General features: G+C 38.4%; 1 protein-coding gene across 1 annotated transcript in view; it reads left to right on the top strand.

Annotated features, from left to right (window-relative positions):
- UBE2K (ubiquitin conjugating enzyme E2 K) overlaps positions 1–26,959 on the top strand; it is a 74,183-nt gene that overhangs the window by 14,911 nt on the left and 32,313 nt on the right. Inside the window, exon 2 of the mRNA XM_059163207.1 lies at positions 26,145–26,238. Within this exon, the coding sequence (XP_059019190.1) occupies positions 26,145–26,238 (94 nt within the window). The remainder of the gene's footprint in view (positions 1–26,144; positions 26,239–26,959) is intronic.

The raw sequence follows: 26,959 nt of genomic DNA, 5'->3' as shown, positions 1-26,959 counted from the left end.
TTGGGTGGCTAAGATGGCTGAGGGTCTAGCTCTTGATTTCAGCTCAGGTCATAGTCTCAAGGTTGTGGGATCAAGCCCCACATTGGGCTCCATATTGGGTGTGGAGCTCTCTTGGGAATCTCTTTCCCTGTTCCTCTGCCCCTTCTCCCTCACCCACCTCACCCCTACTCTCTAGATCTTTCTCTCTTAAAAACAGAACAAAACAAAACACTCTGATGCCTTAAACTTATGACTAAGGAAATAACAATTCAGGGTGATGCCTGATTCCTCACTGCTAATGTGGGATCCTTGGGATTCAAGATCTACCCTTCCCCCTTAAGAGAAATACTTCTTTAGCTACTGTGTGGAGAATAAATTGACACTGAAGATGTAAAGAAAAAGGGTTTCAGAGTTAGGGGTTGATTTTTGCTGGAGTAAAGTCCAGTCTGGAAAGTATCCCAGAGTTAGTTGGTTAGGGATTATACAGTGTTAGTAGATTACTGACTTTCAGTTTACCTTTCTTAGGAGTTTGACCCTTGTCCTTAAACTCTCAAAATGCCTGTCACAGCTCCAGACAACATGTCTGAATTTCAGAAAGGGAAAAGCATAATCAGCATGTCAGCTGAGCTTCCCCTTTTTAAAGAGCTTTCTGAGAAATCCCATTCAGTGACATCTATTTTTATTTTTTTTTATCCTGGCCTGTGTCATAACATCTTCTTGGTTTACGTGAAACTGGGGGATGTTTTTTTAGCTGAGCACATTGCTCCCCAATTAAAGTCAGGGTTTCATTAGGAAAGAAAAAAGAGGAAGGAAGTTGGTTAGACATCTTGCCCTGTGGAGGTGGGAAGTGGCAGGAATGAAGTAAGGAAGACGTTTTTGGAAGCCTTTCTAGATAGCCTAGGCAAGAGATGATTGTAGCTTGGGATTACAGTTAAATAGGCTGAAGAGAAGTATTTGGGATATGTTTTAAAGGTAAGTCAAAAGAGCTTGCTGGGGCGCCTGGGTGGCTTAGTGGGTTAAAGCCTCTGCCTTCGGCTCAGGTCATGATCCCAGGGTCCTGGGATCGAGCCCCACATCGGGCTCTCTGCTCGGCGGAGAGCCTGCTTCCTCCTCTCTCTGCCTGCCTCTTTGCCTACTTGTAATCTGTCTGTCAAATAAATAAATAAAATCTTTAAAAAAAAAAAAAAAAGAGCTTGCTGATGGTGCAGATGAAAAGTGAAGGACCTGGGAAAACACCTACTCTTTTACCTAGGAACCAGACATTTGGGGTGCTATTTTCTGAGATGGGAAAGAGTGGGAGGAGCACATGGAAAGTGTCAGGGAAGATTTAAGAGTTTTGCTTCGTTCTTGTCAGGTTAAAGCTTAGACTGGGTGACTTAACTGTAGGAGAATTTGGTTAGAAAAGGAGGGAGCCTAGGACAAAGTTCTGGTTTTTGTCATGGATGCCTAGCATCTTTTGTGGTTGAGCCTAGAAGAAACATCAAAAGATAAGGAGAGTGAGCTTTTAGTGATATATTAGGAAAATTAGGGGAGTGTGGTGTCTTTGAAATCAAGAGATGAGTTCCGAGAGTGGTCAGTTTTGTTATGCTGCTGAGTAAAAGAAATGAGCACTGAATTTGCAGCACAGTTATCATTGGTGACCTTGACTAGAATATTTTCATTGGAATGGTGAAGATGGATGATGATGATTGAACAGAGTTAGGAAGTGAGGTGAGAAACTAGAATCTATGGTCAGCTAATTTTAAAGTTTGTTTTGACAGGAGCAGAGAAGAGAAGGGGAACTGCAGAAGAATATGGCTTCAGAAATCTTAATTTTTTTTTTAAGATACTATTTATTTATTTTAGAGAGAGAGAGCACATAAGTGCAGGCAGGAGAGGGGTAGGCAGACTCTGTGTTGAGCTTAGAGCCCAACTCGGGGCTTCATCTCCAACTCAGAGATCATGACTTAAGCCAAAATCAAGGCTTAGACACTTAATTAACCGAGCCCCCCCAGGTGCCCCTTAAAAAATTTCTCATAGTTTATTGATTATGTTTGTATATTGATGGAGGGGAGAAATTGATTATGCTAGAGAAAGGAGGAGTGATTGAGCCTGTAAAGTCCTTGAGAAGAACAGAGGGGGGATATTACGAGCATAAATGGAAGGATTAATCTTTAATAGGAGCAGAGACACTTAGGGCAATGTTAAGTTTTCATTTGGGATTTGTGGTCTTCACTTGAACATGAGACCAATTAATGATGGTTGTGTGTGTGTGTTTTCCCAGCAGTGCTGCTTGGGGCAGATACAGGAAGGTGGTTTTGTTTTGTTTAAGTTAATTGGGGAATGAATTTAACTAGCATGGGGCTTTGCCATGTGAGTACCATGAAGGAACAAAAGCTTCAAGGTTAGCAAGGGAATGACTGAGAATGACGGAGAGTGGTGGTGTTCGATTAAACTAGCTAATAGCTGGGTTTGGAGTACTAAATTGTGACTTGATCTAAGGAGGTTGGGAATTTGAGAAACTTGAAATGGACTTCAGAGAAGGTACAGTTTCTGATGATGACGAAGTTATGTTTATGACCATGGGGAAAAGATTTATAATCTTTAAATATTTATTAGAAGCACAGTCTTTGTCTCCTTACTCTTTTTTGAGAATTTAGAAATGTACAAAGATGGCAGGTGTAAGCAACAGTCTCTCATCAGACACAGATAGCTGTTGCTAGTAACATTTTTTTTTTTTAAGATTTCATTTATTTTCAGAGAGAAAGCACAGGCAGGGAGAGCAGCTGGCAGGGCATGCAGAGGGAAAAGCAGGCTTCCCGTTGGGCAACAAGCATGACAGGGGACTCTATCCCAGGACTCTGGGATCACGGACCTGAACCGAAGACAGACTTAACCGACTGAGTCGCCCGGGGCAACCCGGCATCCTTTTTGTTTGTTTGTTTTTTTAAACCAAATCAAGGTCATAGTATGTAGTATTACTGTTTTGTATTTTTTTTTCCCTCTTAATATGTTTTCTGTTTCCTTTTCTTCCTAAGTAGGCTCCATGCCCAACTGAGACTTGAACTCACCACCATGAGAACAAGACCTGAGCAGAGATCAAGAGTTTGATATTTGGGGCTCCTGCGTGGCTCAGTAATTTAAGCATCTGCCTTTGGCTAGGGTCATGATCCCAAGGTCCTGGGATTGAGCCCTACATTGGGCTTTCTGCTTAGTGGGGACCCTGCTTCTCTCTCTCTCTCTGCGTGCCACTCTGCTACTTGTGTGAGTGCTTGCTCTCTCTCTCTCTAATAAATAAATAAATAAAATCTTTAAAAAAAAAGATGTTTAACTGACTGAACTACCCAGGCACCTGATAAATATTAAATATTCTTTTAAAATGTTTACTATTCAGAGGTGCCTGGCTGGCTCAATTGGTAGATTGGGCAACTCTTGTTCTCGGGGGTTATGAGTCTGAGCCCCACGTTGGATGTAAAGATTACTTAAAATCTTTTTTTTTTTTTTTTTAAGATTTTATTTATTTATTTGAGAGAGAGAGAGACAGGGAGAGAGGGAACACAAGCAGAAGGAGAGAGAAAAACAGACTTCCTGCTGAGCAGGGAGCCTGACATGGGGCTCCATCCCAGGACCCTGGGATCATGACCTGAGCCAAAGGCAGGTGCTTAATGCCTGAGCCACCCAGGTGCCCCAAGATGACCTAAAAATCTTTAAAAAAAAAAAAAAAATTATTGTTTAAATAGTAAGTGGCATTAAATATTAATAGTATTTAACAGATATTTAATATTAAAAACAAAACCAGTTTTGTTTTAAAGTTTTATTTGTTTAAGTAATCTCTATACCCAACATGGGACTTGAATTCAGTGGCCCCAGGATCATGCTCTTCTGACTTAGCCAGCCAGGTGCCCCTAAATCATTCTTTTCTCGAACATTTAAAGGTTGTTTCTGTTTCTTCCAAAGTGTGTGTGTGTATGTGTATGTATTGAATGGAATATATATAATTTTTATATTAATTTATTTCCCTAAGATAGATTTCCTGGAAAAAAGTTACTGGGTAATAGTGTCTGAATTTCTCATATGCTGATGACCAAAGTGCTTCCCAGAAAGTTTGTTGTAAATTACTGTAGCACTGGCACTGCATGAGGTAGCCAGTTTCATCATGGTCTTACCAGTAATACAATCTTTTTTTTTTTTTTTTAAAGATTTTATTTATTCGACAGAGAGAGATCACAAGTAGGCAGAGAGAGAGGAGGAAGCAGGCTCCCCGCTGAGCAGAGAGCCCGATGCAGGACTCGATCCCAGGACCCTGAGATCATGACCTGAGCTGAAGGCAGCGGCTTAACCCACTGAGCCACCCAGGCACCCTACAATCTTTTTTTTTTTTAAAGTCAAATTGAAAAATCAGTTGTCCAGTTTTATTTTTTAATTTTACTTAATTTTTTAAAAAGATTTTATTTATTTATTTGAGAGAGAGAGAGAGTGAGTGAGAGCAGAGAGGGTCAGAAGGAGAAGCAGATTCCCGGCTGGGCTGGGAGCCTGATGCGGGATTCGGACTCCAGCATCATGACCTGAGTAGAAGGCAGACACCTAACTACTCAGCTACCGAGGTGTCCGTATTTAACTTTTTATTAAGAAATCTCCTTCCCCCCCTTCTTTCCTCCTGCCTTCCTATCTTGAGAGACAGCGCAGGCGTGCATGTGCCCAAGCGTGGGGGCGTGGAGAAGAGGCAGGGGGAGAGGCAGACGCCCCACTGAGTAGGGAGTTGGATGCTGGGCTTCCATCGCAGGATCCTGGGATCAAGACCTGAGCTGAAAGCAGACACTTAACTGACTGAGCCACCCAGGTGCCCCTTATTAAGAAAATTTTCAAATGGAAAGTTGAAGGATACTTATATTCCCACTAATTAGATTCAACAGTTGTTAATGTTACTGTTATGAAGGTAATTCACTACCAAAATTTTGAGCTTGCATCTCCTAAAAATAACATTCTTTTATATAACCATAGTATCATTATTCTACTAAAGAAAATGTTAATTCCTTGGTATCTAATCTCATATGTCCTCAGGTCGTATAGCCTTTTTTGGGAGAGGGGAACCGGATCTACTTAAGGTTTACAAATTGCATGAGAATGTAATTTTTAGTGTTCTAAAATTTACAGTGGTTCTTTGACACTGAAAATCCTGGAGATTTCTTTATGGAGGTGCTTCTTGTATTTCTTGTAAAGTGGAAGTTTATGTGTAAAGGTTTGACTAGATTCAGGGTCAACATTTTTGGCAAGACTTTTGGCAAGTGTAGTATATATTTCATATTTAGTCATTAATGGATGTGTAATAATACCATGTTGCCTCACTGTTAGCGATACTAGGTCATTTGATCTTTGTCTGCACCAGTTATTTCATTGGGCATTGCAGAAAGTTGATTTTCCTAATTGGCAACTCTACATTTGTTTAGGTGATATTCTCCCAGAAAGAAGAGTTTTCTGTCGTCAACTGGAAAGAAAAATAATTATTATCAGAGTAAAGATTGGTATAGTAGTTGCCTCCAATGGCAATAATGATTTTCCCCTTTCCCTTTTTTTATTATCAGTGCGTGGATGTCTTGATCAATCTAGGCTACCATAACAAAATACTATAGTTGGCATGGCATAAACAAGAATAAATTAACTTTCTCACTGTTCTAGAGATTGGGGATTTCAAGTCACAGCTTCAGAAATAATTTGAGATCTTTGTTGTTTGAAATTCTTGTGGTTAAAATAACATTTATGCAAAATGAATTCGTGTTGGATTTTATAATAGTGTTTGTGTTTAGGTGAAAGGATTCTTCTTTTTTTTTTTTTTTTAAGATTTTATTTATATATTTGACAGGCCACAAGTAGGCAGAGAGAGGGGGAAACAGGCTCCCTGCTGAGCAGAGAGCCCCATGCGGAACTCCGTCCCAGGACCCTGAGATCATGACTTGAGCAGAAGGCAGAGGTTTAACCCACTCAGCCACCCAGGCATCTTTTCCCTTTTTTAAGAAAAATAGAATTTTATCTCAATTTCATGTATATACTTTGTCAAATTAAGGCCTGTATTGTTCAAATTAAGGCATTTAAAATACATTTTTAACTTTTTTGGATTTTAAGATTTATTTATTTTTAGAATGCGTGTTTGCAGGGTTGGGGGAGTAGAAGGAGAGGGAGAAACTTAAGCATAGTCATTGCTGAGCGTGGATCCCAACTCATGACCCTGACTGAGATCACTACTGGAGCAGAAACCGAGAGCCCCATGCTCAACCAAATGTGCTCCTTAATATCTTATTTTTAAGTAATCTGTACACCCAACTGGGGCTCAGATTTACAACCCCCAAATCAAGAGTCATATGCTTCACCAACTGAGCCAGCCAGCACTCCCCAAGTGCTTTTTGATAAAAGTTTTCATGGAGTGAAATCATTATTGAATTCTTAGAATACATTTCTCTTGGCCGTTTTGAATAGTACTTCAATTTGTAATGTATGTTAACCAAGATTTTGTTCAGAGTTGTGTATCTTTTTAGTGAGATTTGCCTATTTTTGTTCAGGATTGTGGTGGGTAAGTTTTCGGGGTAGGGACTCAGAGCCATGTTTGTTTTATAAAATGTGTTTATGATCATTCTTTTCATTTCATTGTTTTCAAGCCATATGGGATTATTCTTTGTAAATTGGGATATGTGTTTGAGAACCCAGGTGGCTTTTTAGAGCAGTTGCTGAAAGGCATGTTCTTTGTGAATTTCTTTCTCTGTCTTAATGTCCTGTTCATGTTCAAAATTTTTGTCAATTTAGGTGTTTTAAGAATCTCATATGTAATATACTTTTGTTATTTATGATGTTATTAATATGTAGCAAATACAGGGTTTGATTTACTTCATTTTTTAGTTTCTTTTTCCCACCTTTACTTATTATCTTATTAATTGAGCCGAAGACTTTTCAATTTTATTTTAGTTCTAATGTTTTTCTTCCTTTGGTTTCATTTCTTTAGTTATTTTTTTCTTTTTTACTGTCAGTACTTTTTATCATTTAAAATTCCTTTGCATTTTCTTAGTGATACAGGAATTTGGAAGATTAAAAAGTTGTTTTAAATTAAGGATAGAGGGTCTTTGTGAAAATTTATTCAATGCAGAAATATGTGGAGTAAAAGTTTTCTTCTTTTTTTCAATCATTACTTTGGTGGGGAGAGAGAATGGGGGAGATGGGAGAGGGAGAGAGAGTCTTAAGGAGACTCAGCACTGAACCCAGAGTTCGGCGTGGGGCTTGATCTCATGACCTAGAGATCATGAGCTGAACCAAAACTAGGGTCAAATGCTTAACTAACTGTGCCACCCAGGTGCTCCAGAGTAATAGTTTTCAATACTTACTCACCCTTTCCTTCCTGTCTTCAATCCTAATCCTCTTTCAGAGGGAACTTTGAGTAACTTTTTCCATGTTTTTATATATTTAGTAAACACAGGAATTTTCAGTTTATGAACTTTCTTACATACGAGCAAAGTTACAACCACAGTAAAAGTATTTTAGCTCTGTGAGTGATGATAGTTGATGTCAAGGAAGACTTGTGTAGAATCACAAGATTTAAGAACAACTTTTTGACACACCCTGCTTCCACAGATGCATAGCTTCCCTCATCAGTATCCCCTATAAACTGCCAAGGTATAGGTTACATTTGTTATAACTTATGAACCTACACTGATAGATCACAATCACCCAAAGTCTATAGTTTACCTTAAGGTGGTTCACCTTTGGTTTTGTTTATTCTGGGGGCAGTGTAATGTGTTCATCATTATAATATCATACAGAGTGGGTTTTTTTTTTAAGTGTTTATTTTTTTTAATACGATCTTATTTATTTGACCTACAGAGATCACAAGTAGAGAGGCAGGCAGAGAGAGAGAGATAGGGGGAAGCAGGCTCCCTGCTGAGCAGAGAGCCTCATGCGGGGCTTGATCCCAGCACCCTAGGATCATGCCTGAGCCAAAGGCAGAGCTTTAACCCACTGAGCCACCCAGGCACCCCTAAGTTTAATTTTTAGTCATCTCTGTACCCAACATGGGGCTTGAACTCCTGACCCCAAGATCAAAAGTTGCATGTTCTAACAACTGAGCCAACCAGGCACCTCCCCAGAGTATTTTCATTGCCCTAAAAATCCTCTGTTTCATCCTATCCATCTCTCTCCCCACTGCCACCACTGCTGACCTTTTTACTGTCTCCATAATTTTGCTTTTCCAGAATGGCATATAGTTGGAATTGCACAATTATGTAGGCTTTTCAGATTGACTTCTTTCAATTAGCAATAGGCATCTAACTATCCTCTGTATCTCTTTGTGGCTTGATAGTTATTTTTATTATCTATTTATATATGTAATAAATACATATTTAATTTTCCATTATCTGAATATATGACAGTTTATCCATTCCTATACTGACGTACATCTTGGTTGCCTCCAAGTTTTGGCAATCATGAAAAAAGCTGCTATAAACAACCGTGTACAGGTTTTTGTGTGGACATAAATTTTCAACTCCTTTGAGTAAATAACCAGGGAGTGTGATTAGTTCTGTAAGAAACCACAACTGTCTTCCAGGGTGGCTGCATAATTTTGTATTCCCACCAGCACTGATTGAGAATTTTTGCAGTTCCACATACTTGCCAGCATTTCATCCAGATTTTGGCTCTTCTAATAGGTGTGTAGTGGTATCTCATTGTTACAATTTGCGTTTACCCTGTGGCATTATGAAGTGGACCATCTTTTCATATGTTTATTTGCAGTCTGTATATCTTGTCTGTTAAGGTCTTAAGTTCATTTTTTGTGTTGTTTTCTAATTTTTGAGTTTTATGAATGTATTACTTTTAAAGATTTTATTTATTTATTTGACAGAGATCACTAGTAGGCAGAGAGGCGGGGGTGGGGGAAGCACGCTCCCCAGTGAGCAGAGAGCCTGATATGGTGCTCGATCTCAGGACCCTGAGATCATAAGGTGAAGGCAGAGGCTTAACCCACTGAGCCACCCAGGTGCCCCTCTTTGTATGTTTTGTGTAACAGTCCTTTATCAGATACATCTTTCGCAGGTATTTTTTCCCAGTCCCTTATTCCTTCATTCTGACATTGTCTTTTGCACAACAGTTTTCTATTTTAATGAAGTTCTAGTTATCAGTTATTTCTTTCATGGATTCAACCTTTGGTGTTTTATCTAAAAAGTTATAGCCATACCAAGTTTATCTAGATTATCCCCTTTGTTATCTTCCAGGAGTTTTATACTTTTGTATTTTATGTTTAGGTCTCTAATCCATTGAGTTAATTTTCATGAAGGGTGTTGTAAGCACTGTGTCTAGATATTTTCCCCCCATGTGTGTATGTCTGTTGTTTAAGAAATATTTGTTGAAAAGACTGCTCTGTTGTAGTCACTTTGCTCTTTTGTCAAAGATTAGTTGACTATTATATTTATGTGCGTCTATTTCTGGGCTATATATTCTGTTTCATGGATCTCTTTGTTCTTTGGCCGGTACCATGTTTTGATTACGGTAGCTTTACAGTAAATTTTTTTTTTTTTTTTAAGATTTTATTTATATTGGGTGCCTGGGTGGCTCAGTGGGTTAAGCCGCTGCCTTCGGCTCAGGTCATGATCTCGGGGTCCTGGGATCGAGTCCCGCATCGGGCTCTCTGCTCGGCAGGGAGCCTGCTTCCCTTCCTCTCTCTCTGCCTGCCTCTCTGCTTACTTGTGATCTCTCTCTGTCAAATAAATAAATAAAATCTTTTTTTTTTTTTTTTAAAGATTTTATTTATTTACCTGACAGAGAGAGATCACAAGTAAGCAGAGAGGCAGGCAGAGAGAGAGGAAGGGAAGCAGGCTCCCTGCCGAGCAGAGAGCCCGATGCGGGACTCGATCCCAGGACCCCGAGATCATGACCTGAGCCGAAGGCAGCGGCTTAACCCACTGAGCCACCCAGGCGCCTGCTTTGCAGTAAATCTTGAAGCTCGGTAATGTCACTCCTCTGTTTGTTTAGTCCTTTAATATCATCCATCAGAGCTTTGTGAGTTTCCTCATATAATTCTTACACATATTTGTTAGATTTATACCTCATTATTCTGACTTACTGGTGCTAATGGTAAATGGTTTGTGTTTTTGAATTCAGATTCCAATTTTTCATTGCTGATATATATAAAGTGATTGATTTTTGTGTATTAACCTTGTGTCCTGCAGCCTTGCTATAATTGCTTATTCTCAGAATTTGTAATTTCTTTCAGATTTTCTATATGGTGTCATTTGTGAACAAAAATTTATTTTTTCCTTCTCAATTTGTACACCTTTTCTTATTGCAGTAGCTAGAACTAGTTTAATGTTGAAAAGGAATGGTAAGAGGTAATATCCTTGACTTCTACCTGATCTTACTGAGAAAGCTTTGCGTTTCTCACCATTAAATATGATGTTAGCTCTTAGTTTTTTTGTAAACATTATTTATCAAGTTGAGAAAGTTCCATTCTATTCCTAGTTTATATGGAGTGTTTTTATTGTGAATGGGTTTTGGATTTTGTGAAATAGTTTTTCTAGTTCTGTTGATAACGATTGCATGGTTTTTCTTTTAACCTATCGATATGATCAGTACATTAATTAATTTTCGAACATTGTACTAGTATGTGTAGCCAGGATAAATTCCACTTGTCATGGTATACAGTTGACCCTTGAACACAACACAGATTTGAATAGCATAGGTCTACGTAATACATTTTTTACAAATACAGTAGAGTAACATATTTTCTTTATGATCTTGTGGGTATATTCTCTTCTCTAACTCACATTATTGTAAGACTACAGTTGGTTGTTTTTTTTTTTTTTAAGATTTTATTTATTTATTAGGGAGACGCATCGAGAGAGGGAACACAAACAGGGGATGTGGGAGAGGTAGAAGCAGGCTTCCTACTGATCAGGGAGCCCGATGCAGGGCTTGATCCCAGGACCCTGGAATTATAAACTGAGCCGAAGGCAGACTGAGTCATGCAGGCGCCCCCAGACAGAGAATCTTAAGCAGACTCCCCATTGAGTACAGAGCCTTGGTGTGGGGTCGCCCTCACAACCCTGAGATCATGATCTAAGCTGAAATCAGGAGCTGGATCCTTAGCTGACAGACCACCCAGACACCCCTGAAACTGTTTTTATGTTTATATATACTTTAAGAATTTTTTAAAAAGATTTATTTATTTGAGAACAAGAGAGAATTGGGGGAGGGGCAAAGGGAGAGAGAGAATCCTCAAAACATGCGGCTCTATCCTAGGACCTTGAGATCATGACCTGAGCTGAAATCAAGAGTCAAATGATTAACTTACTGAGCCACCCAGGCACCCCCCTTTTGGCTGTTCTTGAATAATGCTGCCATGAAATGGGTGCAGATTATTTGAGACCCTGATTTTTGAGCATGTACCAGAAGTGGAATTGCTTGATCACATAGTAATTCCATTTTCAATTTTTTGATGAACAACATACTGTTTTCCATTGTGGCTGCACTGTTTTACGTTCCCACCAGTAGTGCACATTGTCCCAGTTTTTCCACATCCATGTCAACACTTACTGCTTTCAATTTTTTTTTATAGTAGCCATCCCGGTAGATCCTTGTATCTCACTATGGTTTTGATTTGCATTTCCCTAATTATAGTTATGTAATAATGTTGAGAATCTTTTTATGTGCTTGTTGGCCACTTGCATATCTTGTAGAGAAATGTCTATTTAAGTACTTGACCCGACCCCCCCCCCCGCCGTGTGTGTGTGTGTGTGTGTGTGTGTGTGTGTGTGTAAAGTGATAGAAGTTTATTAAATGAAGATAAAAAGTTCTCAAGAGTGAGAGGGGTCTCGGCAGGGTTGCCCAAGTACTTTACCCATTTTTTTTTTAAAAAGATTTTATTTATTTATTTGACAGACAGAGATCACAGGTAGGCAGAGAGGCAGGCAGATAGAGGGGAGGCAGGCTCCCTGCTGAGCAGAGAGCCCGATGCGGGGCTCGATCCCAGGACCCTGGGATCATGACCTGAGCTGAAGGCAGAGGCCTAACCCACTGTGCCACCCAAGCGCCCCACTTTACCCATTTTTAATTTTTTTTTTTATGATTTTAAGAGTTCTTTTACATATCCTGGATATTAATCACTTGTCATTTACATGACTTTTAAATAATTTCTTCCATTCCATAGGTTGCCTTTTTACTCTGTTGATTGTGTTCTTTGATGCACAGGAACTTTTTCTGGATGTGATTCCAGTTTATTTCTATTTTTGTTGGTGTCAAATCCAAGAAATCATTGCCAAATCCAGTTGTCATGAAGCTTTTATGTTTTCTTAGTTTTATAGTTTTTCCATTCTCTTTACCGTCAGTGTGTCTTTGTCTTTACATTTAAAGTGAGTTTCATTTAGATAGCATATAGTTGACCTTTTTCTTTATCCACTCCAGTAGTATCTGTCTTTTGTTATATTTAGACTATTGATATTTAAAATTATTGTTGATATATTTGGATTAATGTCTGATTTTTTTAACTGTTTTTTTTCCCTTTTTTTAAGATTTTATTTATTCCGAGAGAGAAAGACCGATCACAAGTAGGGGGAGAGGCAGAAGCAGACTCCCGCTCAGTTGGGAGCCCAACATGGGGCTCGATCCTAGGACCTGGAGATCATAACCCAAACCAAAGGCAGATGCTTAACCATTAGAGCCACCGAGGTGCCCCCTCCTTTTTTTACTGTATTTTATTTGTTGCCCTTGTTCCTTCTCTTTTTTGTCTTACACTCTTTTTCTGCCTTAACTTGTTTTATTGAGCATTTTATGATTCCATTTTTTTTCTTCTCTTAGCATATTATTTGTGCTTTTTCTTTCTTTCTTATTTTTAGTAGTTGCCTTTGAAATTGCTGCATATACTTAACAGGTACTCTTTGTAATAACACTGTACTACTTCACAGGTAGTGAGAGTACTTTGTAACAAAATTCACAATTCCCAAAAAACCAAAAATTCATGTTTCCTCTCTCTTGTCTACTATAACTCATTCATTTCTTACCCATGAGGTATAGTCACCAGATACTTTGTTGTTATTGTTTTGAACATATTCTTATCTGTTAGATAATTAAGAATATGAAAAGTCAGGGGTGCCTGGGGGACTCAGTCCATTAAGGATCGCACTGTTGATTTTGGCTCAGGTCATGATCTCAGCATTGTGAGATAGAGTCCTGCCTGCATCAGGCTCCATGCTGGGTGTAGAGCCTGTTTGGAACTCTCTCTCCCTCTGCCCTTTGCCACCTACTTTCTCCCCCTCACCCTCCTCCCTTCCTCCCCCAACTCCTCCGCCCAGAAAAGAGTAAGATCAAAGATTCTATTTAACCTTTATTTTTTCTCTAATGCCCTTTGTTTCTTTTTTCTTTATGTAAATTCTGTGTTTCTGGGCGTAGAGCCTGTTTGGAACTCTCTCTCCCTCTGCCCTTTGCCACCTACTTTCTCCCCCTCACCCTCCTCCCTTCCTCCCCCAACTCCTCCGCCCAGAAAAGAGTAAGATCAAAGATTCTATTTAACCTTTATTTTTTCTCTAATGCCCTTTGTTTCTTTTTTCTTTATGTAAATTCTGTGTTTCTGATCTATAGCATTTTCTTACTTCCTGAAGAATTTCTTCTAACATTTCTTGCAAGACAGGTCAGTTAATAATAGATGTCCTATTCTTTTTTTTTTTTTTTTTTTAAAGATTTTATTTATTTATTTGACAGAGAGAAACCACAAGTAGGCAGACAGACAGGCAGAGAGAGAGAGAAGAGGAAGCAGGCTCCCTGCTGAGCAGAGAGAGCCCGACGCGGGACTCGATCCCAGGACCCTGAGATCATGACCTGAGCCGAAGGCAGCGGCTTAACCACTGAGCCACCCTGGTGCCCCTATTCTTTTTTTTTTTTTTCAAAGATTTTATTTATTTATTTGACAGAGAGAGATCACAAGTAGGCAGAGAGGCAGCCAGAGAGAGAGGAGGAAGCAGGCTCCCTGCCGAGCAGAGAGCCCGATGCGGGACTCGATCTCAGGACCCTGAGATCATGACCTGAGCTGAAGGCAGCGGCCTAACCCACTGAGCCACCCAGGCGCCCGATGTCCTATTCTTATTTGAGAAGTCTTTATTTATCTTTCATATCTGAAGGATACTTTTGCTAGATATAGAATGTTAGGTTGGTAGGGCTTTTTGCTTTCAACACTGCTGTTTTTTTTATTATTATTTTCTAAGTTATCTCCACATCCAACATGGGGCCTGAACCCATGACCCTGAAATCAAGAGTCACATACTCCACCGACTGAGCCACCCATGCGTTCCTGCTTTCAACACTGAATACTACAGTCCATTTTCTTGCTTTCATGATTTCTTTTTTTAAAAGATTTTATTTATTTATTTATTTATTTATTTGACAGAGAGAGAGAGAGACAGCGAGAGAGGGAACACAAGCAGAAGGAGTGGGAGAGGGAGAAGCAGACTTCGCACCCAGCAGGGATCCTGATGCAGGGCACCATCCCAGGACCCTGAGATCATGACCTGAGCCGAAGGCAGAGCCTTTAACCCACTGAGCCACCCAGGCACCCCCCAATGTAATTTTTTTCTTTGCTCCTTGTTCGGCAAGGTTTATTTTTTTCTTCTGATTTTCTTTTCAAGTTTTTCTCTTTGTGTTTGGTTTTCTTCAGTTTGCATATGATATGCCTAGCTATGGATTTCTTAGGATTGATTCTCTTTTACATTCTCTGAATGTCTTGGATCTGTGATTCAGTGTCTGTCATTAATTTAGGGATATTCTTGGTCATTATTGCTTCAAATATTTCTTCTTTTCCTGTCTTCTCATTCTGATATTCCCATTACTTGCTTCAAATATTTCTTCTTTTCCTGTCTTCTCATTCTGATATTCCCATTACTTGCATGTTACACCTTTTGGAGATACTAGTCTTTTTCATTTGTCTTTCCTTTGCATTTCAGATTTTGGGGTTTCTATTCATTTTTTTCTAGCCCACAGATTCATTTTTTGTGTTTACTTACTAATGGGCCCTTCAGAGGCATTATTCATTTCTGTTAGGTTTTTTTTGTTTTTGTTTTTAATTATTTCTAGCATGTTCTTTTAATTCTTTCTTAGAGTTTCCATCTCTTCGTTAACATTACCTACTTGATTTGGACCTTGTTAACTTTTTCCATAATGGCACTTAGCATATTAATCATAGTTTAAAATTTTTAGTCTAATTCTGGCATTTCTGCCATCTGAGTCTTTTTCTGTGGTTTTGTTTTTTGGTATGCCTTATAATTTTTTCTTGAAAGCCAAAGTCATGAATGATGTACTGGGTAAAAGGAACCAAGGTAGATAGGCCTTCAGTGTGAGACTTTATGTCTGTCTGTCCAGGGATACTGTTTGCTATAGCTGTAGATACCAAAGTCTAAAATCTCGTCTGTTGTTCTTATTTTTGTCTTCCATGTTGCCTCTGGGGCTCCCTAGAGATATCTTCTTAAGTCAGGTCTGAGACATGCAGTTCTTGGAGTTGTAATCCCCTGCGTTACACAGGAGCCCTATTGATGTGGTGTTTGGGGGAGAGGAAGCAGTCTATAGTCCTGTAATTGGGTCTTACTCTTTTTTTTTTTTTTTTAAACCTTATTTATTAGAGAGAGTGTGTATGTACAAGCAGAGGGGAATGGCAGGCAGATGGAGAAGGAGGCTCCCTGATGCAGGACTCAGTCCGGGGACCCTGGGACCATGACCTGAGCCACCCAGGTGTCCCTGGGTCTCAGTCTTTTAGGGAGCCTATCCTTTGCTAAGCTGTGACCTTTAGAAATACTTCTCAGTCCCCCTGCTTCAATGATACTGGAAGATTGGAGGGCTTTGGTATAGGGTATTTCCATTCACTCAGGTAGGTTAGATCTGTTTTGAGACTCTAGTTGGTTAGGTTCTGGTGAAAGTTTCTCTTGAGGACAGGCCTTGTTAAGAAAAACAGAATAGGTCTGTTTCAAAATGGCTTCTTTCCCCTTCTCTCTGCCAGGAGCATGAGCCCATTTTCCTCTGATCGTCTCTGAAAATGTGGTAGGGAACTTGGAGGTAAAAACTCAACAAAAGTGGCAAGGCCCTTTGAGAGTTGTTCACTCTCAAATTTATTCCGACTGTGCCTCCAGCACTCTGTCAATTACAGTTTAGTTTTTCCTCCTGGGGTAATGGCTCATGCTTGTGAGCTTTTGCCCTGATAATTTTGAATCTTACTTTCTCCCAGTCACGTCACCACGTCACAGGGTAGCATTTGCCCTGTGCTTCAGTTCTCTGATGGATTTAAGAGGAGTTGTTGATTTTCAGTTTTGTTTGACTTTTTTCCTCTGTGGATGGGAATGGTGATTTCTGAGTTTTTACATGTAGGGTTGGAAACCAGAAGTATATTCATTTATTTTTGTTTGTAGTATTCTGTTAAATTTCACTGTAATTCTTGTAGACATCTCTGAATTAATTGGTTACTTAGATTAATGTTTTTCTCATTATATTTAATGCATCAGTGATTTCCATTAGGGTTATACATTTTTTCCTACCTGTAATGAAATTATTTCCGTAGGCAGTTTCTAGGAGTGGTAATATTGGGTTGAAGAGTGTGACAAGCACATGTGGGTGGCTCAGTCGTTAAGCAGCTGCTTTTGGCTCAGGTCATGACCCCAGGGTCCTGGGATCGAGTCCCACATTGGGCCGGCTCCCTGCTTGGTGGGAAGCCTGCTTCTGCCTCTCCCACTCCCCCTGCTTGTGTTCCCTCTCTCACTGTGTGTCTCTCTCTGTCAAATAAATAAAATCTTAAAAAAAAAAAAAAAAGTGTGATTTTTATGGTGTTACTACTTTTTTGCTGTATTGCCTTTAAAAGGGCTTCTGAACTTTATTGATATCCCTTCAACTTCAGCAGTTTTGGTTATTAAGAATTTTGCCAGTTTAGAAAATGTAAAGTGTAATAGATTACTTTACACGTGGATGTCCAGTTGGTCTAGTACCGTTTATTTATTTATTTTTTATTTTTAAAAAAGATTTATTTATTTATTTGATAGACAGAGATCACAAGTAGGCAGAGAGGTAGGCAGAGAGAGAGGAGGAAGCAGTCTCCCCGCTGAGCAGAGAGCCGGATGCGGGGATGCGGGGCTCGATCCCAGGACCCTGAGATCATGACCCTAGCCGAAGGCAGAGGCTTTAACCCACTGAGCCACCCAGGCGCCCCTCTAGTACCATTTTTGTTGAAAATAATTGTTTTTGGGGGCACCTGGGTAGCTCAGTCGTTATGCATTGCCCTCTGCTCAGGTCATGATCACAGGGTCCTGGGATTGAGCCCTGCCTCAGGCTTCCTGCCCAGTGGGAAGCCTGCTTTTCCCTCTTCCACTCCACCTGCTTGTCTTCCCTCTCTCACTGTCTTCTCTCTCTCTGTCAAATAAATAAATAAAATCTTTTTAAAAAAAACAAAACAAAACAATTTTTTCCCTCCCATCAGATTATTCCTTTATCAAAGATGAGTTGACTATATAAGTATCGGCCTATTTCTGAGCTCCCTGTTCTGTTGGTCTATGTGTCTGTTACAATACCGTGCTATTGATTTTATGATAGCTTTATGATAGCCCCATCAGAAATGGAATAAATGAAAAAGGGATGACTTTTTTTTTTAAAGATTTTATTTATTTACTTGATAGGTAAAGATCACAAGTAGGCAGAGAGGCAGACAGAGAGAGAGAGGTGGAAGCAGGCTCCCTGCTGAGCAGAGATGCCCGATGTGGGGCTCGATCCCAGGACCCTAAGATCATGACCTGAGCCGAAGGCAGAGGCTTTAACCCGCTGAGCCACCCTGGTGCCCCAAGGGATGACTTTTAATAATTTTCAGATAGCACTGTGGTCTCCTATCTGTCCCAGATCCATCTGTGTGTGTGTGTGTGTGTTTAAAGCTTTTATTTATTTACTTGAGAGAGAAAGAGAACATAAGAGCAGGGGGAGGGGCAAAAGGAGAGGGACAAGCATACTCCCCACTGAGCAGAGGGGCCTGGTGTGAGGCTGTGTCCCAGTACCCCAGGATTGAGACCTGAAGCAAAAGACAGATGCTTGGGGCGCCTGGGTGGCTCAGTGGGTTAAGCCGCTGCCTTCGGCTCAGGTCATGATCTCAGGGTCCTGGGATCGAGTCCCGCATCGGGCTCTCTGCTCAGCAGGGAGCCTGCTTCCTTCTCTTTCTCTCTGCCTGCCTCTCAATGTACTTGTAATTTCTCTCTGTCAAATAAATAAATAAAATCTTTAAAAAAAAAAAATAAGACAGATGCTTAACTGACTGAGGCACCTAGGCTCCCCCATAGTTCTTGGTTTTATTTACCCTAAGGGAACCAGTTTCTTACTTACGGTCCTGGAAGTGTGTGTTTGTACACATTCAGGGCTTTAAATGTGAAGAAAATAACTATTTTGCTTACTTTTTCTTTCTGCAGTCTTACAAGTGATATGTGAAGTCTGACGTTTTTTTGAGTAAGTGTAAAATAAAAAGTTCTAGGGGTGCCTGGGTGGCTCAGTTGGTTAAGCATCCACCTCAGGTCATGATTTCAAGGTTGTGAGATTGAGCCCCACATTGGCTTGTGCTAGGTGTGGAGCATGCTTAAGATTCTTTCTCTCCCTCTGCCCCCTTTAAAAAATCTAAATGACAAAATATTGTGTCAAAGTATAAGTAAAGGTTTGTTTTTTTTTTTTCTCACTGACATACAACAGGGCATTCTGTTATTGATGGTATCTTAAGATAAGTCAGTGAAATTAAGTATGTATGTCTTGGCTCACAAGTCATTTTTGAAGCTTAGCTTCACTAATTATTAGCTGTATGACCTCTGTATCTCAGTTTCTGTGTTGGTTAATACATAAGATCGTTAAAAGGGTCAAATGAGTTACATATAAATCAGAATACTACTTATAAGGTGTTACATAAGTATTAGCTATTATTTTCACTCTCTGCCAGCAACATTAGCTACTCTCTCCTTAAAACATTTTTTTCCGGGCACCTGGGTGACTCAGTTGGTTAAATGACTGCCTTTAGCTCAGGTCATCATCCTGGAGTCCCGAGATTGAGTCCCACATCGGGCTTCCTGCTCAATTTGGGGGAGAGGGGTTGGCTTCTCCCTTTGATCCTCCCCCTTCTCATACACTCTCCCTCTCATTCTCTTTCTCAAGTAAATAAAATCTCTTAAAAATAATTTTAAAAATTAAAAATTCAAAAAAATATATTTTTCTTCCTTTGGTGCCAGTGATAACAGACTATCTTGGTTTTTCCTGGTCTTGCCTCATCATCATATCATCAGCCCAGATCACTTCTGAATTTTAGATTTTATTTATTTATTTGACAGAGAGAGAGATCACAAGTAGGCAGAGAGGCAGGCAGAGAGAGAGGAGGAAGCAGACTCCCCACCAAGGAGAGAGCCTGATGCGGGGCTTGATCCCAGGACCCTGGGATCAAGACCTGAGCCGAAGGCAGAGTCTTTAACCCTCTGAGCCACCCAGGCGCCCCCACTTCTGAATTTTAGATCATGAACCATATTCTTGGCCCTTTGGATTTTCATATATAGCTCTTTTCAACATGGCCAAATCTGAGTTTTTATTTTCCTCTTCCCCCAAACTTTGACCTCTTACTTTCTTGTTTCCTTATCTTAGTTTTTTATTGCATTATCATCCAGTCAGTAGAAAAGTAAACTATAAGAGTAATCCTGGTTCCCTCTTTAAGAGAGCATATGCTTGTAGTTTATAATAACTTATTCCTAGAAATTTTTCCTCCTCTCTCTCTTTTTAAGATTTTTAATTATTTTAGGGGTGCCTGGGTGGTTCAATGGGTTAAAGCCTCTGCCTTCGGCTCAGGTCATGGTCTCAGGGTCCTGGGATCGAGCCCTGCATTGGGCTCTCTGCTTGGCAGGGAGCCTGCTTCCCCCTCTCTCCGCCTGCCTCTCTGCCTAATCGTGATCTCTGTCTGCCTAATAATTAAATAAAATCTTAAAAAAAAAAAGATTTTTAATTATTTTAGAGGTAGATAGCACAGGCGTGGGAGGGAGTGTCAGCAGGGGGAGGAGCAGAGGAAGAGGGATAAGCTACTCCCAAGCTGAGCAGGGTACCTGATCTCATGACCCTGAGATCATGACCTGAGCTGAAATCAGGAGTGGGATGCTCAACTGACTGAGCAACCCCGATCTCTTATCTCTCTTGATTGATTTACTTCTTCTCATCAAAGTGAACTTCCTTCCTTCCTGTAGTCCTCCCTTCCCGCTCCCTCCCTCCTTGCTTGCTTGCTTGCTTGCTTCCTTCCTTCCTTCCCTCCTTTTTTTCCAAAATGGACTTTCTAATTACTCTCACTGGTTCCTAACCTTTCTCTCTGTGTCTGCTTTAATTACCTCCAGGCATTTTTCCCTCACTACAGTGGGTTTGTTCTTGAAAAGACTCAAATCTGATTGTTAAATCACAGCCTTAAATGTTTCTCATTGTTCTTAGTGACCCTGTAATCTGGCTTCTGCCTACTTTCCCCAATTCATTTCTGGTCCTTTATTTTGTGTGTATTCCAGGCATATTGGTGGCTTTTCAATTCTCAAACATGCCACGTCCATTATTGCTTCTGTTTTGCACAGGATGGACTTTTCTGCCCTGAAATGCCATCACTGGCATTATTCATAAATCTTTAGAGAAGCTTCTTCTTATCCTCCAGATTCCCTTTGTTAAATATTACTCTCATGATATTATGTACTTCATTTAAAAATTGTATAATTTATTGTTTAATACCTTAGAATGAAACCTCTGTAGATGTGGATAGGGTGGGTTAGAGAACATTTCTGGTTGATCATTTTACCACTATTTGCCTTGTGAATAGTGAGTACTCAGTAAATATTATGGGATTAATATGTTCGGAACTTTAATTATTCTGCATTACATATTGTGTGAAGTATGGTAACAGAAATCCAGAAAGTAAAATTTTAATGACAGACTGTTGCTGTAATTGGAAAGACTTATTTCCTGGTTCTGTGTTATAGGTGCACTTGTCCAATATTGTAGCCACTAGCCACATGTGACTTTTTTTCAAGTTTTAAAAACTGTTTTTAGACTTTTTAAAATGTACAAATCAGAGGTTATTAGTATATTCACAAAGTTGTGCAACTGTTACCACTAATTCCAAAACGTTTCATATCCTTAAAAATAATCCTTGCACCCATTAGCAGATCCTTCCCATCTCTTCCTTCCCTCTCCTCTCTTAGCAACCAATAATTTACTTTCTATATCTGTAGATTTGACTATCACATTTGGCTTTTGAACACTTGAAGTGTGGGCAGTCCAAATTCAAATGTGCATTTGATTTGTAAATTAAACACTGGGTTCCGAAGACACTGGTTTAAAAAAAAAAAAAAGAAAGAAAATATCTCAGAATTTTAAATTTTGATTACATGTTAAAATGATAATTTTATATATAGGAGATAAATTATTATTAAAGTTAATTTCTGTACTTCCTTCACTCTTTCTGATGTGATTACTAGAAAATTTTATTTATTTATTTTAAAAGATTTTATTTATTTGACAGAGACACACGCAGCAAGAGAGGGAACACAAGCCGGGGAGTGGAAGAGGGAGAAGCAGGCTCCCTGTCAAGCTGGGGGCCTGATGTGGGGCTTGCTGTGGGGCTCGATCCCAGAACCCTGGGATCACAACCCAAGCCAAAGGCAGACGCCCAGCCATCTGAGCCACCCAAGGTGTCCCTAGAAAATTTTGAAGAATATTTGCGGCTTACTTTTTTTTTTCTTTTTTTTTTTTTTTTAAGATTTTAATGTTTATTTTTGTGAGACAGAAAAGGAGAACATGAGCGGGGGTAGGGGGAGAGGCAGAGGAAGAAGCAGACTCCGTTGAGCAGAGAGCTTGATGCAAGACTTGATCCCCATATCCTGGGATCACGACCCCAGCGAAGGTAGATGCTTAACTGACTGAGCCATCTAGGTGCCCTGTGGCTTATATTATTATACATCTGTTGGACAGCACTGATCTAAAACTTGTATTTAGTAAGGTTCATAAATGTTCCCTTGGCTTTAGTTCCCTTCTGGTCTCTAAGTTTCCATGTCAACCTGCTTTGGGTATGTGACATGCCCCAAGCTTCAGAATAGTTTTTACTTATTAACTACTTGGAAAGTGGAAATCTTTCTTATTTGGGGGGCCTTAGAATAGTAGGGGAAAATAAGTCATTCATACTAACTTAGGGGAAAATAATGGCAACTCTTAAACCTTTTAAGCCTCTTTTCCAACAAATTAGGAAGAATGAAATTCACATTTATTTGCATGATACTGATAAACAGTGCTCCTAAATTTTGGTAGATGTGATTTGACTAGGAAACAAACTGATAGTTTCTTTATAGCATATGAGAATGATCTATAACTTCAGGGGTAATTTAGATTTAAAATTTGAAATTCAGATTGAAATTCTGTTTTAGAATAAATCTTCCCGAATAAATATAAGTGAGAGTAATGCGACAAGTGGTCCTTTAAAAAAAAATACAGTATTTGCTTTAGGTGGAAATTTTCTGCTTCTACATCATTGTCAGAAGTCAACATATTACAGTGTTAAGTGACTACTGTACATTCAGCATTTACTTTTTGGCAGACATTGTTTTATATATTGTATTAATTAAATTCCCCCAAGAACTGTACATAGTAAGTACTCTTATAATTCCCAGTTGACAGAGGTTGAAACTTTGGTTGAATGGTTAATTAACTTGCTTGAGGTCACATGTAAGTTTCAACAGGTTAAATAACAATGTACTTAGAGCTTTTCTGATAAAATCTTTCAGTTTTTAGTTTTTCTCACTAGAATGTAAGCTCCAAGTGGGCAGGGACTTAGTTTTGTTCACTAACACTTGAGATTTTTTGCTGGCATATAATAGACTCCAGGAATTATTTAGATGAATTTTGTGATGATATCAATTCACTTAGAGACTTGGCCTTGGAAAGCCAGTAGAATTGCTTTAAATTCTGCCCTGTTGCTTTATTAGCAGTAATGCCAGTTTATGACATCCAGATAAGATTTTTTTTTTTTCTTAAGATTTTATTTATTTATCAGAGGGGGGGAGAGTGAGCACAGGCAGACAGAATGGCAGGCAGAGGCAGAGGGGGAAGCAGGCTCCCCGCCAAGCAAGGAGCCTGATGCGGGGCTCGATCCCAGGACGCTGGGATCATGACCTGAGCCGAAGGCAGCTGCCCAACCAACTGAGCTACCCAGGCGTCCCTGACATCCAGATAAGATTTAACATTATGTGCTATTATGCATACTTTATATTTTAATAGTTGATTTTAGAAATGTTTGCTAGAAACTGTAGCTTCTATTCATGTCTTTTCCTTTTATGTGTTAGAATCCCATTGGAGCCACAAAGGAACATTAAAAAAAACAGAACTACCAAAGGTCCAACTGTGTGTTTAGTTGAGTTGGGAGAAGAAAATAAAAACAGTTTCGCAGATGTTGCCACAAAAAATGTAGTACAGTGGTAGCACAGTTCTTAAGGGCTTCATCCAAAAGCCTTAGTGTTCTTGGTCATTAAAATGAATAACAAACATATTGTTTTGTTACTTGCTTTTAGAAATAACATTTCCATTCTTAGACTGGAAACAGAGCTGTGAAGTAAATTTTATAAAGTAGGGCTTTGAAATCAAATGTTTTTATAATTAATATTATTGGGGAAAGGTAGCTATGCTTCTTTCTTAACGATTCTCATTAAATTTGAGATCTGTGTTCTCATTTTAGAGTAATAAAATTGAGAGATGTTAAGTGACTTAACTAAATTAATGCCAGTTGAGTGGCAGAACTTGGATTCAATTCACATTCATCAGACTTCAGAGAGCACACTTTTTTAAAATACTGTCATCTTTTGCCATTTTCTGTATCTTCCTTACAGTTCTTTGATTTTAAGTTAGTTTGTTGGGGGCACTGGGATCAAAAATCTGGATTGTGGAGTAACTGGACGTTAAACTGTGGAGTAATAAAGGATAATTATTGCATGATGGAAAAAATTAAGCTGTGAAAAATCTGTCTTTAACTATCCATATTCTTTTTATCTTTGCTTATCTAGAGATAAAGATCCTACTCTGTCTAGACCATGTAGCATGCTTCTTTAAAATGGATTCATCATGGTGATTGTATTTTTTTAAGCTAATTTAGTACATTTTTCATACATTAATAGCGTGCTTTCTGTAGAGAAAAAAGTGTTTTCTTCTAATTATAATTCGGGGATAATGAGGACAGAAACAAGGACAAAGGAATACTAATACAATTAGTAATTGTTTATTTAGCATTTTACTAACTTGAGATTTGGGGGCAATCTGGAAGGCAGCCTCTCTGATTTCTTTTAACTCTTCTTTTCCTCCCCAAAACTTTAATCATGTCCTTTAGTATCCTGACATTTTACGGTTATTTACTTGTTTTTGGAAAGGGAATATTGTGGGAAGCTATAAAGAACTTTGAAAACATTGATGATTTGCAAGATCGGATTACTCTTGTTTTACTTAGAACTCTCGGGGGGAATTGAAGTTCTGCTTGCAGCTTCTAAATTTGTCAGTGGAAGTATGGTTTCTCTGATTTTCATTTTAACATTATTAATTCCTGTGCATACTGGACAAAGTATTTTATCATTGGTAAGAATGTATATTTCGTCCTCCACTGCAAATACCAAGGATGATAATGATTTTTTAGGGCACAGGAAGAAGTTTCTCATGTGTATATTTGTAATGAATTTTAATTTGGGGGTAAAATTAACTTCAGAAAAAAATGAAATACATTAATTCCAAAGGTAAAAATAGAAAAAGGTTTTATAAAAATAAACCTATTAATTAGAATGTTTTTCTAATGTATAAAGTTTCTTAATCTTGTTATTATTAAAAATAAGATTAATTAGAAGTCATATGAAATCTGTAAAATTTGGGTTTTAAAGTTGTGTATTTTTTCAGTATTTATTATTCTGTATTAATATAAACTGCTTAGTATAGAAAAAGTAAAATTGGTATCTACTTGTTGGAGGTTGGGGGAGAAAGCCATGGACCTTAAAACAGTAATTCTTACATTGTTCATCCACTAAACAAGCTTAAGAAGGTAGGGTTGAGAGCAAAAAATTTACTCTTGAAATCCTGCAAGGATTTTTTTAAGAGTGGATATGTTGTGTTACTTAGGTAAAAATATGAAATCCTAACCAAGAAAATGAATACATAACTTGTATATTAAGGATGTATGTTTTTAACATTTGAAAAAAAGAGAAAGTTTACCATATTAGGAATTTAGACTTAGGACCAGTAAGGTATTAGTGTAGATTACAAAGTATAAATTGGAGAGCTTGTTTGCAGACAGGTACTTTTAAACAGTAATGTGAATCCCCTTGGAGGGTTTTCTGCATCATTTAAGGTCACCTTTAACAGATTGAGAAATTGAAATGATAGTATAGATATGACTTTGAGAAATGTAATGGGCAAAATAAACAGATGTAGATAAAGTTAAAATAAGTCTGTTTTGAAAAGTAGGTAGTTGCCACTGAATTAAACTAAGCAGTATAGCTTAGTTTAAACTAAGCAACTTAAAACAAATTCTACAAGGCATTAGATGATTTTAGTGAGGCATTTTAGGCTTCAGGAATTTGCATGGAAAGGGAAATTAATTAGATGCTTCGAGTTTTCACCAGTTGGGTGGATGGAATAGTATTTTAGTTAACCTAAACATCTGGAACTGTTGTGGTTAGTTTAACTGAGAGTTTATACCCTACATGGCTTTTAATGACCCTGAGTTTTCTGTTTATATGGATAGAACCCATGTAACCTGGGGTGCAGTATAGCAGCATTCATCTACAGATGAATAATAGACTTTTCACGTTGGACCTAACATACATGAAGTTGGCAAATGTAAAATAGGTGTCTGCTCTTTTTCTCTAAACATTCCAATAAAGTTAACAAGCCATTGTACTATTTTGTTCAGAGTGGTGTTATTTCATTAAAAACAATGAAGTGAAAATTTGTTAGTTTTTTGGTTTTAAATATTCTTAAAACTGGCTAATCAAATCCTAGAAAAGCATAGGTTATTATTTTTTACTAGAGCAGATAATCAAGTTAAAGAGGGGGTTTCAAAAATTTTTTATAGATAATACTTTAAAATAGGCTTTTTTCTTGCTGATATAACTAACATTTATTTTCTGTTTATTTTTAAGACGAGCAAAAATCAAATTAAAGTAGATCTTGTAGATGAGAATTTTACAGAATTAAGAGGAGAAATAGCAGGACCTCCAGACACACCATATGAAGGCAAGTACTTTTTTCTGTATCAAAATATTGTGCGTATTAGAACTTACCTGAAACATTAAATCAGAATAATCTTAAGTATCTATAAATTACATGGAAGGTAACTTCATTTGGCTTAGGATATTACAACATTTAAATAATAAATTTAGATATTGCTGTAGACTGATTTTTCTTACTGAATTTTAGCTAATTTTTTTCTTTCCCCAACATAGATTTAGTAGAAGCAAGATACAATTTATATAGGTTAGAATTTCACAGTAGAAAACATCGAGCGTATTAAGCCTCTAATATATGGACTATAGATGCTCAGTTACCCTTCATATGGTATCTATAACAAATCTTGCCTTAAATTTCTGACTGATAAAATACTTATTTTTTTTAATAAAGCTCCTCTCCCCTGTTTGTCATTAAGTATTTTATTCATTCATATGTCTTCACACAGGCTGTGTTCCAAATATTTAATTTTCTTTATTCAGGAAAGCTTTGAATGATCGTTTCAAGACAGAAAAAAGAAAGGAGGCAACTTTGCTGAACTTTGTGTTCACAAACTAAGTCTGTAGCTCCTTTAGACTATGGAATTGGGTGGTAAGATAAGGAAAGAAGCTTTTTCATAGCTTTTTATTTCCTCATTAGGCAAATCTTCAGTAATGAATATTATTATAAATTTGGGTTATGTAGCATATCCAAGGTTCTTGCCTTCAGATATATGCTTAGTAGAAATCAT

This window comes from Mustela lutreola, chromosome 1 (genome assembly GCF_030435805.1).
Source record: "Mustela lutreola isolate mMusLut2 chromosome 1, mMusLut2.pri, whole genome shotgun sequence".
NCBI lineage: Eukaryota > Metazoa > Chordata > Mammalia > Carnivora > Mustelidae > Mustela > Mustela lutreola.
This window is presented reverse-complemented; position numbering and strand designations above follow the sequence as displayed.